This window comes from Metopolophium dirhodum, chromosome 9, assembly GCF_019925205.1.
Source record: "Metopolophium dirhodum isolate CAU chromosome 9, ASM1992520v1, whole genome shotgun sequence".
Classification (NCBI taxonomy): domain Eukaryota; kingdom Metazoa; phylum Arthropoda; class Insecta; order Hemiptera; family Aphididae; genus Metopolophium; species Metopolophium dirhodum.
Window position 1 is genome coordinate 18,072,318 of NC_083568.1, and position 20,132 is coordinate 18,092,449.

Below are 20,132 nucleotides of genomic sequence, written 5' to 3' on the forward strand. Positions count from 1 at the left end.
TTTTCTTTATTATTATTATTGTACAACTCGAAAACGGGGCGGCCACGAGAGTTATACAGGTATCTAGGTATTTTAATACCACAGTGGTTTTTTCTTGTACATATTGGTATAATACCTCCGACTATATTATGTTATACCTACCAACTACTGCAGCAGTGTTTGCATACAATTATTTCGCGCAAAGACGACGGCCGCCGTCACTACATCTATATGCATAGTATTACACGCCTATATTGTAATATTGTGTTCACTATACGTACACCTATACACTCTTGCACGGTAGACGTTTATTATATTTGCTTTTTCATAATATTGACGAGGCTCTGGGGCGTCCCTTCCCCTTCTCGGCCGCGCTGAGTTTTCTCAACCATTTTTACGCGTACACAAGCACGTGGCTCTGTTTGTATATTGTAATATAATGTGTATAATTACAACAGTTTCATATTATACTCAAAGTTCAGATACGTCGTGCATAAACGGTGGTTTTCTCATATTAACAACCCATAGTACATAGTATACCCTGGGAAAGTACCAATGGGAAAGTCGGTTTTAATATTTATATAATATGTAATGATAGTATAATGACCAAATACGACTTAGATATCCTGCAAACTATTACAAGTATAAGTATAAATGTATTAAGACGGATCGTCATGACTTATATAAAAAAAAAAACTTAAATCAAAGCAAAAATACTTTTTTTGCTATTACAACTATTACCCACTCATTTCCTTCGACTTTAATTTCTGCTGAGGTAGTTGAATCTTTTTTCTTAATGATTGTCCAGCACGTTGTTCTTTTTCTTAATCAATATTCCATATAGTCAGCTACTGCAGTGTCTTTCGCTAAATTTTTTAATCGCAGTATTTTGTCATTATTTCCTTCTCTTGTGACATTTTGTCCTTTTTAACAATAACTACAACTGACAAGTAAACAAAAATATTAAGCACACTGATAAATAATCACACAGCCATTAAATGACTAAACGAGGAATAACCACTACTATATGATTAAATCAATGCGCGTTAAACTTATTTTATTGTCTTAACTATAAAAAAACTCTCACTCAATTATTATACTTTTATAGTTTTATCAAGATACTTTTATCTGTTTTTTTTAATTAATAGCAATAATATATGTATAAAACTGTTCATTTTATAAGAAATAATAATTTAATAACTCTATACGTATATTTATTACGCTTTTATATATTAAATAAGTGAAAAAACTTAGTTGTTGTGTCTGACGTTTTCAAATTTGAGTGTGGTTTCTGGTAGAAAATTGAATCCTAAATACCATTTATCGACAAAATATATTTTGTTTTTTTTATGTAATTCAAAAATGAATAAGCGTAGATATAATATATGTGATATTTTACCAAATATTTATGTTAGCGTTTTCTAGATAATATATAATTTTACAATTAATTTGGTTCTTCTTGTGCTATTTAGTATTTATAGACATTGTATATTTTTTTTCGTAAAATATAAAAATATATATGACAATTTTTGCAATTTAATACAAAGTTCCTCATAAGCTGTTCTTACAAAATTACAAATTACCAAAAACAATTTTATTTTATAATCGTTTGAACTTTGAAGCTAAAAATTTGCAAATTATTTTGTCATTTTCAGTTTTAATATTTAAAGCTTGGAAATGTAGTTTACCTATAAAGTAACTTATTAAGAACCTTAGGTATACATCAAATCGATCGACACCGTTCTACAGTATAAAATATAACTTAATAACAATAATGTATGACAAAATATAATAATAATAAATATTTATGAAGTATATGGTTACTGGACTGGATGTTACTTATTGTATAAATTTATTACAGATTGTATTTATTCTTGTTTTCTAATAAAAAAAAATTAATAATAATAATAATTATTATTATTATTATTATAATACAGGTACGTATGCAATGTTTTTATTTTTGAAAAAACTAGTTCAACGTACGTATACCGTACTACCTACTTATAGAAAAATAAATTACTAATTAGTGACACACTGTTTTGCTCAAAGTCGTTTTCTAGGTAACTATATAGTAGGTATACAACATCGTGCTTTACAGTAGAGTGATTTCCCTGAATTTTTTTTGTTATTATGATTATAATGTATTCATTATTCATACATTAAAATAAAAATTGTAGGCCATGTCCTTTTATTATTCGTTTAGCACTCCTGCTCTGATTGTGTCACCAATTTAATACAGATTGTATGATTTAAAAATAAAAATTATTCTTACCTAATCTACTAGGTAATTGCACATTTGCACTTAATGTCAGCATTATTAATAGATATTAAATACCAACGGTAAGGACTAAGGAGCAATACAGCCCTTTTTTTTATAGGGATGACGATCGACAGACTTATATTCGATGTAGGTAAGTGACGTATTTTAAAATGTAATATTTTTACACGATCTTCGTAAAATAAATTACTGTACGGATATATTATTTCATCATAATTCTTAATCAATGTCCAATTTTTGTATGCGAACAACAATTATTGTTTGCCGTACAAAATATAGGCCAAAAATCCAAATATAACCTGACCATCTTAACTCAAATCAGGAACTCACCATTTAAAAAATTAAGAAGTAAGACATTTTTAAATCGTTAAGTTTTTTGTTCATTATTTCTGTTAATAAATTATGTATACTCTTTACCAAAATATTATTTTAAATATTTGTATTTGTAATAAAATAAAAAAAAAATTATCGAGGAGATAAGACAATACTGTGGTGACAAAGACTATATTAAGTCACCAAGACTAAGATACATTAAGGACATGCGTCCTGACAACGTCCCTCAAACTCTATTGAATTAAATCGATTGAAACTTGGATAGGTAATAGAATTTGTATCGAACACGTAAAGTTGGAAATCGATCCAATGACCAACAATCACAACAGATGCATGTTTAACATCCAAACGTGTACATTATTATAAATTATAATTTGAATTATTTAAATAACAAATGCGGTATAATATCATAACCTATATTATTTATTTTTTTTTTTTCAAAAATACCAGCAGAAGCTCTTTTTAATGCAACTTTTTAGTACATTCATACAATAATTAAAATAGACCATGTAATACATTAATAAAAAAGTAGGTAGAGTAGACTAGGTAATAAATTTATAACAATAGCAGATAGAATAAGAATAATAAATTGATAATCATGGTGATAACAATACAACATAATAATAATAGTATAACTGGATGATTAGTTCATCTAAAGTTATGGGTCCTCGTTGTCAATCATGATCATCCTAACAAGCCCGAAAGGGTTTATTATAGCATAGTTAGTGGTGCATATTAAAGATAAGAAAAGGGGAGTTAACTGTAGATAAAAATGATGGAATTTTTGAAGTTGAGGCAAATTAAAAGGGATGAGTAAGTATCACTATTTAGCAGCTTACGGAGAAATGTTAGCTTCACCCCTATTCTGTCAGCTAGATATGTCAGACCAAGGGACTGTGCTCACTGAAGTATTGGAGTGTATAGTGTAGTGTGGTAAATGTCAAATCTTTTGTACCTAAATAAGCAGCAAAACTTAAGAACTTTCGCTACACACTTTTTATTTGCTTACACAAATCAAAATTATTGGATCCCATAGGAGATCGCGTTTTACTCTAGTACAGATCGTACAAGGGCATAGTAAATGGCCTCAATTGAAGCACAAGTTAAATTCTGAACAGGTTATCTTCACAAAGCCAAGTATTTTTACCTTAAACAGATGCTCTCAATATGATTATGGTATGATTCAATTCTCTGTCAAAAATGTAACCTTGGACATTAACACCTATATATTCTATAAGATAATAATATGTGGAAAAATGACTTAAAGAATGGCATTGAATAACATTTCAAGGGATTTAGTGTTAGCCCTAGACTATCTCCCCAGAGTTTCACGCTGAATTGAGGTCGTCTTACAGTAGTTAACAATCAGTAAGAGATTTGACTTTTGTCCACCATGATGGGAAACGCATTGATTTCATTTGACTTCGGTACGGGTTATCGGAGTGGGTTGTGATTAGTGTCATTATGTTCGGTTGTTAATGACAAATCAATCGCTGTCATGATGTGGGACACAGCACACCGAACCTACGTTTGCCGTGAGATATTTATTTCAAAACTGGATATTCGCTTTCCACCCCCGCTCCCATGACTGCCGATATGTGATTTTTTATGTGCTGTTGGTATGTGATTTTTTTCATGAGAATATCTAAAACCACTCGTGTACGCCAAGAATCCTTCAGAACTTTTGAACATTTGAATGGAGTTATTAAAAATAATAAGTAGTCCACTGGATAATGCTAACATGCATTTCAGAGGAGAACGGCTAACGTCTCCGACCTCCGCGACTTGATGTTTCGTACACGATAAATGTTTATTTTTTTACTTTGTCACAATTGCAGACGATAAACTTCATTTCGGTAAAAAAAAGTCCGTTTGAACCAAATAGGTACCTAAAGGTACTTTCCGAGTTATTCTTATATATATTAAAATACATGAATCTCCCGCGGCAGACCCTAACACTGTCACACTATAATATTTTGAATCACACGTGATGACTGCAGTCTGCAGCGGTAACTATCGCCGCGCTCGACGTTTGACTGAATATAATAATAATAATAATACTAATATATGGTGACGGAAAACGCCGACAACGTCACCGGCCGCTGTTGATAGTACCGCCACCGCCGCCGCCGACGCACGCCACTGTTTTACGAGCTCACGAAGCAGAGGTGCCCACGGACAGACCGCGTGCGGCCGTAGTCACCGCGCAGTGTCGTCGCCGCCACCGTCATGACAGCAGTATCGTCCACGTACTTTTGGTCAATGCTCGTTTTCACGATGGTCCACAACACCAAAGGTGGGTGTCCAATTTAATCCGTTCACAGCACAAAATAATAAATACTATGTATATAATATAATATATTACTGTACGCGTATTGACACTAATCGTCCGTCCATAATATTACTATGGTAAACCGAATTTTTTTAAAAAAAATGCGTGCACAACACTAACGTACGAGGTATATACTTTTATAAACAACACGTCATATTATAGTGAGCACACATGTTGAGTATTTGAATAGGTTCTGTACTTGGGGTACTCAAAATACTTTATTTTAGTACTACAGATGACAATTATTTTCTAGTATAGTAGTACCACTTAAATATAATATGTTGTGTTGAATCTGACATAATTTTTAAAAATAATAACAACATTTCTGATTAAATATCCAAGGAGAACATAATAATATTACTATTTATAAAAATATTTTCAAGTACCTATCTCTAATACGTATACTTTTGAAAAGTATCTGTATATTTTGTGTTTGAATACATTTTGAAAAACCGTCGAAGACGTAGGTAGGTATTCCAAATGATTATTAGTAGTATTGTTTACATTACTCGGATATATAATTATAATATACCATTAATGTCTATAGTGTTGTCTGGATGAGAATATAAATTAGGTATGTTAAATATTAAATAATATAACGCGGTCCGTGTAATTTTGTTAAGGTAAACTTGTGTAAAACCACATGCTGTTGTCGGCTTTTGTCTGCAAAATTCACATAATAATATGTACTACTAGGTGATATATTATTACTACTGTGTGGATGTAGGATGTATAGTGTTATGTTAGTCCCGTGTAAACTAGAAAATAGTAGTTTTTCATTACACTCATGCAACAATCATGTAGATAGGTAATTCAACTTTGTGTTAATCGTTAGTATCTCATAGCCTATATAGGTACCTAATTTAATTTTCTATAATATTTGACGCCCTAGTTTTTAAATTTGTATCATTTCAATATTAAACTTTATAGAGTTTAAATTATTAATTTAAATTTTAACGTGATAATGATCGAAATTATAAAATAATTGCTCTGTAGTATACTATACTCTTACTCTATTCAAGATAAGAATGCCCAACTTCGGGGATGAATACTGATAACTTAACCGTCGGCTTAGTTATCTTAGGTAAGGTTAGAAAATACTATAATTTAATTGGGCATTCTTATCCTGAGTAGAGTATAAATATGATTCTAGGACGTTTACTGTTTAGAAGTTACTTTTTTTTATTAAATTGAAAAATAATATGATCTTAGCCCGTCTGCATGGTCAATTTAAGTTTCACATAAGACAATATGTAAAAACTATATCTTATGTGACACATAAATTGACAATGCATACAAATAAGTTTAACATTTTGATTTATAAACTTTAAACTCAATTAAAATTTAAAATAAATCTAAAAATCGTACAATTATAAATGTAAATGTTAAAGAAAAAAATATATTTATATTTATATACATACACTGCAATATTGATGTGAAATTAATAAAAAAAAACCTTGTAATTGTGTATTCAAATTTTGAAAGCCTATATTAAATATGATTGTAAAAATTAATTAGCACAACCTAAGTCCAATTCATAATCTCTAGAGGAAATGTATGAAAGTCTTAAAACTTTTTCTATCGTACACCATGTAATATATAATATGTATATTGGTATAACAACCTGTAATATAGTAGGTATTATTATGTGTGTTATATAAGCATAGGTATTAGTTATTACCTATACTAAATAATTTTTTTATTTGTTATTTTATAGAATGATTTCTTATTAATTTAATGGTTACATAAACATAATTGTCACGTAGGTATTTTCCTATATGATAGAGATATTATAATGTAGAAATTGGTAGGTCGAAGAAATGTAGAAACTCCTATAATTCTTTAAATAGTAAAATCTTGATGGTAACGTGCCTATTTAGTATTGTGTAGATATAATTATTCTTAAAAATTGATATTCAAAGTTTTGAATGTTTTGATCATTTTATTTATGAGTTGGAGTGAATAAGATGTTAGTTTTATAAGTTGAACATAACTTTTCTGTTTCAATCAACATTAACGTGATATTAATTTGAGTTGTATGTCACAACATATATCATGTATAATAAATAAATAAAGTTGCCTAACTCTTGAAAATATAAAATAATGAACATACCAGGTAAATCTCTCTCGACGGTTGACTACTTAGTTTGATAGAAAGCAGAAAGAAAACTAATGAACAGTAATAAAAATTTAGTGAAAAAACTTTCATATAAAACTTTTTTCGTATTTAAAATTATATTTATATTATTATTATATATTATAATCAAAGTTTAAAAATCCATAGATAAAATATTTGCAATTTTATTTATTTGCACACTTTTTATAAATTTTGTATTTAATTATGTAATTCAATATACCCTTTAATAAAATACTCGTGTCTGGTTTACATAGTAATTTTGTACTTCTTTATGTTATATGTTCAATATAGGTAGTTCATTTCCACGTTAATACGTTGTAAACAAAACGTAGAAAATAATAATAAGAACGATAATATATTGCATTTCATAGAATTAGATGTCCTAATTATTTATAATTAGTATTCTTTTTAATAACGTGCATAGATTATAAATATAAATTTCTATATTTGATATTGATAAAAAAAATGTATATCCATTTCAAATATTTTAACGCGTAATTATTAAATTATTTAAAAAACGTAAAATATTGTAATTTATTAATTAAGATATAACAAAAATTATTTGGTAACTATTTTAAATATAATAGTTATATTTAATATATATTAGTAATTTATTTTTCACCTTAAATTCGAGAAATATTTATGAAAATATTTTACAGAATAATTTATTTACATCATAAAAAAGGTGGATAAGTGGATGTCGCTCTGCTGTACAGTAGGTTACAAGTGGGTCACTGTAATGGATGGTGTTAAATTTGAATTCAATGATATAATATCATTGTATAAGAAAAACGATTCTGAGCGAAAACGGTCAGTCAGCCTATGATATTACCAAGTATAATTGATGATATTATTGTGAATAAAGTAATTAATATATAACCTATTTACGTGGAGCCTTGTTTTCAATTTTCAATCTTAGCTATAAAAGTTGAACATTTTATAAATTTTTAACTACAAAATAATTAATAAATTATAAATTTGATAAATGTTGTCAAAATTTGAACTTTAAATGCTTATAAAAAAAAATTGTGCCTATGTATTTTTAATATATTTTAACTACTATTAGAATGATATATCAGGAGCCTTATATTAAATGTTCACGCTTTTTTACCCAGCAAATAAAATGTTATTGATATTTATAGAAAAAAAAACTAAACAAATTGAAAACTGACTATGTCCGTAAACAGTTCAAAAAGAGTCAAATTATTTTCAAAATTTTATGGTGTATAGAAAATGCTAATATAAACATTTAGTGAAATTTTCAAGTATCTACAGTCATTCGTTTTTTAATTACAACAAAATAAGAAAATGAGATCGAGTGAATATCTAATGTTGTAAAAATATGAATTTCAAACGCTCATAAAAATTTAATTTGACTTTCTTGTAGACATTTTTTTTTTTGATAAAGGTAGACAAACTTATGAGTAATCTTATATTACATTTTCAAATCTTAGATTAAAAAAGAAAAATTTTTATGAATTCTCAACTCAAAATAATTTGCTAATTTTCGTGATTTTTCCGTATTTTGCAAAGATTTGAACTTTAAATGCTTATAAATAAAAACTGTGACTAAGGATTTTTAATTTTTTGCATATGCCTTTGAAACAATAACCTAGGAGCCTTGTATTAAATTTTCAAGCTTTTTTACTCAACAGATAAAATTTTATTGATAATTATAGAAAAAAAAACTAAAAAAATTGAAAACTGACAATGTCCGTAAACAGCTCAAAAAGAGTCAAAATATTTTGTAAATTTTATGGTGTATAGAAAATGCTAATATAAACATTCAGTCAAAATGTCATGTCCCTACGGTCATTTGTTTTAGAGTTACACCAAAAACCAAAATCTATTTTCTCGAAAACAGATTTTGCGTAAAAATTCCCGTTTTTCCTTAATTTTTCTTTTGTTTTTCACGTCGCTTGTGAAAACTACTGGGAAATTTTTACTTTTGACCCCCCAAAGTACCAACTAGATTCACTTTCCTATCAGAAAAGTTACTATTGAAGAAAATCCAAGCACTTTTACTGTCCTAAAAGGTGATGACAGACACAAAAATAAAAAAAAAAATAAAAAAAAAACACACATCATTGTAAAATCAATACATTCATCGCTTCGCTCAGAATCTAAAAGATACCTATATGCGTATATATATAATATATAATACAATATTATGATACTAACTTAATTATTCTTAACATAATTTCACTATGTAAAATTGTATTTAATCAAATACATGGAAATATAATTTTAATATTCAAAATATTACCCTGGTGTGTACATTGAGCACTCTTGAATAAATCTTATTCACGAGTTCGCGACAAAGAACATAAAAATATGTTCGACGTAAAATGAAATACTTGACATAAAATCCATTACAGAGTATTCTCTTTAAATTGGATAATCGTTCTTCAACTCAAATAACTTCCAACTACAAAATACCTAGTAATAATTATTACAACACTTTTAATATTTTTTTTAATTATAAGTGGTTCAATTTTAAACAAAAAATATTAAAGAATTAATTAAAGATTAACTAATTCTTAAATACAATATTGATGAATGTTGTAAATCTACGTATCTGTGTATAATACATAATATATATAATATATATACTTTATATAGGTATATAACAACTAGGAATGTCATATGGTGTATACTATATTATGATCATAGCGTTTTACAAATTCTTACGATTTTGTATCCTATACACTATTCCTTCAATACGAACATATAATATATATGTTCATATGTTCATGATTGTACGATACACAAATCACGTCAAGAGAAGCTTTGACTATTTGTCCGACATGATAAAAAATCCATATAATAATAATAAAACCCAAACTCTGACAGTGGTCTATATATACATGTATAACACTATAACGCATAACTATCAAGGAAATTGAAATGAGTGCTGACAAGTTTCATTCATTCGAATTTTATGACGCATAAAACTCTTACTATAGATTCTGTCAATTGGATAACATTTTATGTTAAAATTTGTATTATATCAATCGATTTATTTCAACAAACTATTAGGGAACAAATATTTATATTATATTTTATATACGTACCTATATAAGAACCATAAAACCACCGAAGACATCATTTTGATATAACCCTATAGTATATCAGCTAAACAATATGACACATACAAATATTTTATTATTTATTTTATTAATTACCTAACTGTTTCAAAATACAATGTTACAGGTGTACAACAAATACAAATAAACATGAAGAAATATCTTCTTTATTAGTTGTCATGATAGTCTGCTAGGATGATGTCTTCTACTCATGTGGTATAGGCGTAGTTTTAGCTTTAGATATTTTCGCTGATTTTGTATTAGAGAACTATACCTATGTACCTACTTAGGTTTTATATAGGCTATTGTGAAAGTTTTTGTATTGGTTAATTAATATTTATTTGTGGGGCAAATCCGTGTCTTTTCGCCGTTGCTTATTAGTTATTTACCGTTTGGCTTTGTGTGTTATTCTCAAGAATTTGTTTTGAATAATTTTCAATTTTTGTTTGGATATTATGCGTAAGTTAGTAGTGGTGTTATTATAAAATTTTATCTGCGGGGTTCAGCTATATCTTAATAAGAGGTGTAGGATTTTCATATTTTAGGCTGAACATTTGTGTATCCTTGATTTGGTTTTTTATTGATGTGAATTTTCCAAGTTAATTTTTCGTTTAGGTATATTCCTAACTATTTTACTTATCCTTGCAGTTCCATTGGATTTCTTGGTTGTTAATTTGTATAAAGGTTGGATGTGTACCTATATATTTTTTCAGGGTATTAAAATATTAAATACATATATTTTCAACTAGTTTTTAAGTTTGTTGACCAATTTTTTTTAAAGTAATAGTTTGATTTTATAAATCTTACATGCTATATTTCTTTAACTTTGAGAAGATTAGTATATGAAGTTAAAAACTTTTTGATGGAACAGGTACTCATAGTTGAAATCAATTTTAAAAAGCTAAAATTAAACTATTTTGATATGTAATGTTTGCATGCATAAAATACACATGTGTATACAATTTTCTCAAGTTTAACCTAAAGTTTAACTTTGTAAAGATGTTGACTACAACGTACTTAAATTACAAGTAATTAAACACAATATAAAAGTTCCCAAGATAAATCAATATAAATTATAAGTATAATAATATTCAACGCTTTGCACAACAAAATATTGCAAGAATCATCATTATTGTTATTCAATTTAGGGTAAAGAACTCCTATAAATATTTGCATTCTGGTAAGATACTAATTCATTTTCATGGTGTAATAACGTCAAATATTAAGTTTTAATTTGCATATTTTTACATATTTCAAAGTTTTTGATATTGAAAAGACGAAAACTCTACTACATTATTTTTTTAATCCCTTTTGCGTATTGTCAAATGTTATATGATCACCGAAGATAATAAACACTCGAAAACAAATCTTTCTTGCTTTGATAATATACATCTAATTTATATATTATATTGAAATTAAAATATCTTTCAAGTAGATGATTTATTAGTTTTTCGATTTTTAAATTCGAATATTTACCAAGTTATAAGATGCTTGAGATATATTTAGGTACTATCGCAGTATCTCAATTAGTCCTACTTTTACCGTTCTTGGTAATATTTATAAAGATATGATCTCAATTCTCAATTAAGCTCCAATTTAGCTAATTGTACAATCGAATAATATTCTCATTCTGGTTAAACGTGAACACGTCATAAAAGTTTGTTTAATTATACACTAATGGAACACTGTTTATAAATCGGAAAAATATCCAACAACCAGACGGTGTAAATGAATTATAAGTATTAATAATTAATTTGATTGATTTTAGTTTCTAGAGCAAAATGGCAAACTGAAATTACTATAACTAGTGTTATTAATATTACAACTTTAGACGCGATATTTATTTATTTATTTTACATATCAAACAGATGATATTAAAAAAGTATGTGGGTCTGGTAATTTGTTTGAAATACATTCAAAATTTACTTTCCAAGTGTTAAAGAAAATTAGTAGGTATACACATAGCTATTATGTCTTTTTGAAAGATTACATGCACATGTCAACGTCACAAATTGAAATTATGTTAAAATTAATGATAGCGAGCGTTTGAATAAGCAATTTATTTTGACAATATTTTTACTCCGATTACCTTTAGGTGCAAAATTACATGGATGATATTTCTAAAGAACGTGGTAAAAATTCACTTTTTAAATGACATAATAATATATTGTATATAAAATGTAATATAATAATATGTGTGTTTAGTGTTTACACGAAACTGCTTAGGACAAATCGTGAATTGCGACACACTCGTTTTTTGTCGATGTGGACAAAATTATCAAGAAGGTAGTATTATAGTATTATAATAGCAACGTTTTATTAATAAGGGTAACAAGGTGTACCTACATACAATGTTAAACATCGTGTTGAAAGCTTAATATCGTTTAACTAATCAATCATTTGACCTCTCGACGAAGTCGATATAATGTTATAGCCCCTGTATAGCATCGGTTTTTAAGTGCCAACAACCCGTCATTATAATATGCATTTCTTACATCGGTCTGAATTTCTAATATACATATTTTTTCTTTTGCCTTTTTTTTCTGCGAGAGGGTGGCCCGGGCCACTTAGGCCACTAAATTACACGTTTCGAAGTCATGCGAACACCGACGCGTTATTGCGGGGTTGCGCCGCCAACGGCTTTAAAACGGCTATAAAGGTGAAAACCGAAATATTTTCCTTTTTGTTTTTTAACTCTTTTCGCGGACGTGTCGGGCGATTGTTCGGACGAATCGATAACGTCGTATAATAATTATAATCGCAATAGGAGGCAGTATAATAAACGACGCAGTGAGCGTATATTTTAATATAATATATATTATAATAATATACAAATCACGATCGTGTATCGTATACAATATTATATACCTATACGTCTGTTTAATATTTATTATTCGGCCAGCCCGTATTCGTAAATGATCGGGTGTGTGTATATATATATATACGATATACCTATATACAGACATAAGTATCGCGAATAACAAAAATAATTTATTACGACGGTGTCAATAATATAATAGCACATTATTGATATTACAATAATATAGTGTCAATCGGGTAGCGACTGGCAGGTAGATCTAACTTTCTTTCTTATACCTAATTAAGACGTCCGACTATACACGCGTTCTGCCGACCGGGGTACCAATATAATATACATAATATGTTATTTATGTTCATTATAAATCAACGCGGGACCGTGTCCTGATAAGACCCAGTGAAAGTGTGAAAGGGACGACTCTATGTGGCGTATATACTATATAGTATATATATTATATTATATTTATATATTTGTGTATATATAACCTACGTGTGCGTGACTTATCGTTATCAATCGTCGCGTTACGCAACGGTTATTGATGTGATATTCGGCCACCACCACCGCCGCCGCCAAGTGGCCGTTATTATTGTTGCTTCTCTCGACAGAGTGAAATTAAAACATCGCTAATATAGTGACGGCGCGTGGCGGTAACGATATATATAATATTATATTTGTCAGGTATATACCTATACGCAATCACACCGTTCATGATGTACCTACTACTTCGTCGTTTGTCTTCGTCATCCGGTCTATACAGGGTGGTCCGTTTTTAAATTTGGCTACAATAATGTATTTCCAAGGAGAGTTTTGTGTTTTGGATAAAAAAAAGATTTTCATAGGATTTGAAGTAATTTTTCAAAATTTTCTTTTCGGTGTATATAGTGATAACCTTCAATGATTATCACTAAAATTCCAACTTCAAGATAATTAATCGGAAAAATTTTTACTTTAAAATGTTATCTACTTCATAATTTGTTTGGTAAACTTTAAGCGACGATATCGATAACCCAGGCAAAGTCAATTCTCGAGTAGGTACACTATTTATTATGACACATTAAAATCAGTTTTTGAAATTCTCATCTTTTCGATCGACCACGCACGTGGTTCGTCGTTGCCAATTAATATAACACGTGTGAAGATATTCCTAAATAAGAACTTAAATAAATCGCCAGTATAGGCAGCGACAGAAAATCATCGCTTTCGGCGATCATATACCTACATTTTAAATCTTCTCATCAATTCGGAAAAGTGCAGAACCGTTTTCTAAAAACGTTGACGCGTAAACTGACACCGAGTATGGATAGTACTGGAATACTGGATACATTGAATAAATAGTTTTCGATTAGTATTATACAAGTGTTCATGCGGAGTGAACGAGTGGAATAGTAGATCACGAATTTTTCGGTACACCTCTTCCCATTTTTTTTTTTTAAACTTTATTATGCCCTCTTTGTTCCTTTTGCAAATTGATTTGGAAAATTAACGCGTAGCCGTTTAAATGGATCACCCCGTACATTGTATTACGATTTATTATACGCGCGTATCTATTGTGTGTAGTAGGTATATAATATGTGGAATGGCAAAACGCGGGTGACCAGCCGCCGCACGTGAACAGACAACGGCCGAATGGCGTGACTGGCCGAATTAAAATATCACGCCGGAGCGGGGCCTGCCCCTCCCCCACCAGCCCCCTCAAGCTGAACACGAGCGCCCGGCATTGTGCCGCCCGCGTGCGTATTTATTGTCGTATATACATTATAATATATACGTAAGTACATAAGTACAAGTACAAGTATATTATATTATATATATTTATACGTAATATGTATATCTACGAGTGCGGACCGGGTGTAGGTACATAGTGAATTTATTACGGGAAACCGTAACACGCGAATCGCGCCTAGGCACACAATGCGCAGGGGGTCCGCCGAAAATCCTTAAAAGAAAAAAAAAATCCCGGCGGAGGTCTGCACTGCGCCCCAACCCGACGACCGTCCGCGCTGTCGTTATTTCTAAAAAAATTACAAAAAAATTGTTCCGTTACCATTTTTATGCATATTCTTTCCCTCAACACATTATTATAATTTTAATTATAATAATAGCCTCGCTCTTAATTACAATTTCACTTAATCACATTACGCGCGCGCCGATGTAGAGGCGGCGTTTCCAAAACCATTGCATATGCAACTGGGTCACTGAACAATGCGGGCCCCGATGCACGGCATTCGTGGATGTGGGCACCTCGTTTGAATAAATTTATCGAACAACCCTTCCGATTCACAACAGCGACGACGACGATATTATTATATAAGACACAACAATTCAGTTGCAGATCGAAGGTAATTTGTTGAGGTTAAGCTGAAGACTTAGCTTCAGAGTGGATTGGTAGATAGTAGGTTGCCTAGGAAAGTGAAATTCGGTACCTAGTAAAATTATAATTATCATTTATCAATAATTTATGTAAGTATATATACATTAGGATGGTCCTCATTATTTTATTTTAAAAATAGTTCAATTACAGACACAAGACACTACACTTTAAATTCGTTTAAATACTCATAAAAATAACCTGTGCAAAATCTTAGCCAAATCGAAAGAGATTATACTGCGCCACAACAACACTGAAATTTGAAATTAACCAAGTTTGACTGCCTCTAAATGTATTTATGTTCAAATATATACCCTGCAATATAGCACATAGGTATATATCATTCTTCTATAAGACTGACATTATTTAATACGATAATAAAGTATAAATCCAACTCTTTATAATTATTTGATTTGATTTTAATACATACGTTATACATTTTCAAATATTCAATAAAATATATTTAAACCATGTCATATGGTAGCTTTTACTACATAATACATATACAATAAATTTATGATATACAAAATCCTATACATAAAAAATATTATCATATAGGTAATATTAGTGTTTTACCTTTTTTTTAGTCTGGACGTGGGGTGGGTGTCAAAAAAATTAATGTGCCTCAAATTATTTAATAGTTTGTCTAGCAGAGCTGCGACGAGTGGTCCAATGATGTGCATATTATTATTACTATTAATATTATTTTTTATTATTATAAGTATAACTATTACGATTAAACGGATCCATAAATCGACGCGCAGGTCGAATGTAGGAACATAACACGCTTTGGGGCAGAGACACTCAGTAGCGGTGGACCGCGAAAAAATTTTGAGATAATTAGCCTCAAAATTGTTCATGGATGAGTGTATAATATTATGTTGAACTTTGCAGACATTTAAAGGCTAAGGGGGTGGGCATACATTTAGCCTGGTTTATGGACCCGTGTGAAATATCTTTAACTTTTTCCATTTTTTTGAGTACAAAAAATATTTAGTTTAGTCGTAGTATAGATTAATATAGATTAATTAATGATCGGAGGCATTGTGTATGAATAATTAGGTAGGTATCTGACTCTCGCTCACGCCTCTGTCAACATCCATTTTCAGGACACAAAATTATAAATGATAGGTAACAACTTATTAAAATGGTAATTATATTTTCAGAAATACTATTCAGTGATACGCCTAAATTCAGCGACCGCATGGACAACTTAACAGTAACAGTCGGCCGAGATGCGATCCTCGAGTGCGTCGTAGAATCACTGTCGACATACAAGGCAAGTTCATAAAAACTTACGAAATATTATCGCAGTACTTTCGCTTGAATAATATTTAAGTATAACTATCGTTGTTGTATGGCTATATGCCTATATACTTTAAAATACTATGAAAAATACTAACTAAAAAAATATAATACCTACCTTATTAGTTTAATTTCATTTTGACATATGAGTATAATATCTCATTTTAGAAATTCATTTTATTTTAATCCTTTAACAAATTACAATCTACTATCATTATATTATAATATAATATTTTAGCCATAACATTACGAGCCCCTTAGGTCCATCGACCATCGATATCTCCATCAATCTAATATATTATGAGTTGTATCTTTATGAGTTATATGTACCTATAATTGATCTTTTTGAGTTCATCCATATTATTTTATTAAAATTTTATTATTCAATCAATATTTACTATTTAGCACATTCATATATTTAATGCGCAAAAATAAAAAACAAAATATTTTTAGGTTTATTGATATAAATATATTATATTATATAGGTATTAGATACCAAATGTTTGAATCTGAGGGGTCATGTATCATGCATGAGCAGTGAATGAGAGTAGGTATACCATACTACCGTCTATTCGTAACCAAGCGAAAGCTAAAAACCATTTATACTAAATACTCATCGATTCATTACATTTATTACCTAATTTAGATTTAAATCCCATTCACACGATGTATTACATTTTTTATTTCAATCACATTTTACGTTTAATTAATCACATTGATTTAATCAACTAAACAGTTGAGAATTTTAGTCAACTGGATTAACTTTTATAGTGGAATAATTTGTCAACATTTCAACCTATACTTAAGTAAATTTGTTTTTAAATAAATAGTTTGTAAAATATATTCACTCATCATATTCAAGTATTAATACTTTTTATTTATTAATGCATTATAATATATTTTAATGGTTACTAATACATTTGATTTTCCATGTTTGTTTATGTATAAAGATAGTAATAAATTAGTATGTGTAGTAACTAGTAGTGTACTAGTGTAGTACTGTTGTACTGTGGAGTGAACACTTTTAAGCCTTAACTTATTCATCTGCTGGATCTGCTTAACATTTTATTTAGTGTATATTATTTATTTGGCTTTTGCAAACATAAGTTTAATCTATACTTTATAATATTTTTATTATATATGTCACAAAAAGCACGAATTTTAGAGACGGTAATTTGTACCTATTTATCAAAATAAGCATATTTATAATTGTAATAATTAAAAAAAAAATGTATAAGAAGTAGGAACTAAGTATACTAAATACATTTATATTTTATAAACATATTATTCAATAATATAACATAATTTATCTTATATAATATATTTAATACGACCATAGACAATTAGACGGTAAACATTTCACGACTTATATTATACCCTGTACTATTACACATCATTTTTACACAACAGATTTAAATCAGATTTTTTATCGGAAACTTCTAATTTAAATTTTATATTCTCAAGCAAAATAGTAAAAATATTGATAGACAAAATATTGACTATTGAACCAATATAGTTTATAATGTATGACTATAGGTAGTGTTAAGGGTAGTAGCAGGGCGGTTACTACTTAGAATTGTACTTCTTTAATTTAAAATGCCTATAAATAATAAAGCTTTGGTTCAATAAATTGATAGTTCTTCATCAAAGTATACTACTCTAAAATATGAATATTGTTTAAAAAAAATAATATTTATTTTTAAACAACGTATAATAACATATAACATTATTGGGACAAAAAATATGAAATAATTTAATAAGTAGGTACTTCAAATTATACGTTAATTATTATGCAACAATTTCAAAACCGTAAACATTTGCTTGTGAAATATAATATACAGTATACACCCTTTATCACATAAATCAAATTTTATATGTACAATGAATATTTTTTCCAACATTTATTTCAAAAATTATACGTATATTATAATCGTATTAGAACAAATTAACGTACCACCCAATTAAACTGTGATTTATATAAGTGAATTTAACTTTATTTTATCCATCTCCTTAAGAGATAAGAAATTATATCAGAGCACCTACCTACTAAACAAAATTATGTCATTACCGTTCTCTATAAAGATTCTCGTTAGTCGTCAGTCCCAAACAGTTAAATAGTTACACTGTTGTAACGTAGAACATAATAATGTTCTCTAAGAAAAAGTATAAGGTGAAAAAAATTACGTTTAATTTTCTAATGGCAGTCAATAGCATTAGTTGAAAGAAATTGCCAGATTATTTGGTGTTACTTTATACGTGTTTATTATTATACTATAAAGTAAAATGTAAAACGAGTATCTGATGTTAATTTTATTTTTTTCATAAAGATATATTTACTATTTACTATTTTTCATATTTGCGAAGATAAGTCACTATATATAGCCACTATACATCGTTGTGAAATTAAATCAATAATTAAATTAAAAATAACGTTCTACTATGAGTATTTGATGCTATAAAAAAAACCACGGAGGTATAATATTATGTTATAGGTACAATAATGGCTTTAATATTTTGAATAATATTAACTATTATTATTACATGTTCAATATTCCAATACTGTAGGAAAGTACATAGTTATATTTACAAATTGTGGTTTACTAATTAAAAATGATAATCAGTTATATTAAGTATTAAATATTAATAATCATGGATTATGAGTTATGACTAAATGAATCAATAACAATATCAATAATAATAAAAAAAAAAACAAATACGATTAAACTTAAAAACAAAAAAAGGTGGGCAAGTAGGTACCACTCTGATGGTCATGTGGGTTACTATAATGGATGTGTTAAATTAGGAATCAATCGCTACTCCTTTGTCAAACGCTTATAAAAAATTAATTTGACTTTCAAGTAGGTACCTATATTTTATTTCAACTCAAAAAAGTTTTCAAATGTTCATTATTTTTAAGAATTTTGTCAAATGTATAATTTTAAACACTTGTAAAAAATATTGTGATTTTTAATGTTCGATATATTTTAAATAGTATATAAATAAGTTATGAGGAACTTGTGTAAAATTTTCAAACTTTTTGACCGAAAAAAAAATTGTATATCGACATTAACAGAAAAAAAACAAAAAAGTTTAAAACGTAAAGTATTTATAAATAACAAAGAAGTCAAAATATTTTGAAAATTTTATATAGTATGGAAAATAGTCATAACCACATTCGATGAAAGTTTAAAGTATCTACAGTTTGTTTTCGAGTTATTAAAAAAAAACAAAATCGATTTCAAAAATCCCGTTTTTTCTTAATTTTTTTTTTGTTTTTTCCATGATTTTGAAAAATAATAGTAATTTTCTATTTCCACCTCTTGAAAGTTCCAACTAACTGAACTAGACCCAATTTTCTACCAGACACCACCCTCTTGGCACAATAATTAAAAATAAAATAATTTTTTCAACTACTTTTAGTATATTTAGAAACAACTATAAATAAAAATTTTAAAAACATAATATAGTAAAATCAATACATTCTTCACAATGTTTT

The 20,132-nt window shown here is 28.5% G+C and overlaps 1 protein-coding gene across 1 annotated transcript in view; it reads left to right on the plus strand.

Moving 5' to 3' along the window:
• Nucleotides 1–4,723: 4,723 nt before the first annotated feature.
• Nucleotides 4,724–20,132, plus strand: part of LOC132953104 (lachesin-like) — a 37,829-nt gene continuing 22,420 nt past the window's right edge. Inside the window, exons 1-2 of the mRNA XM_061025677.1 lie at nucleotides 4,724–4,886; nucleotides 16,498–16,610. Of these exons, the coding sequence (XP_060881660.1) occupies nucleotides 4,820–4,886; nucleotides 16,498–16,610 (180 nt within the window). The 5' untranslated portion in view covers nucleotides 4,724–4,819. The remainder of the gene's footprint in view (nucleotides 4,887–16,497; nucleotides 16,611–20,132) is intronic.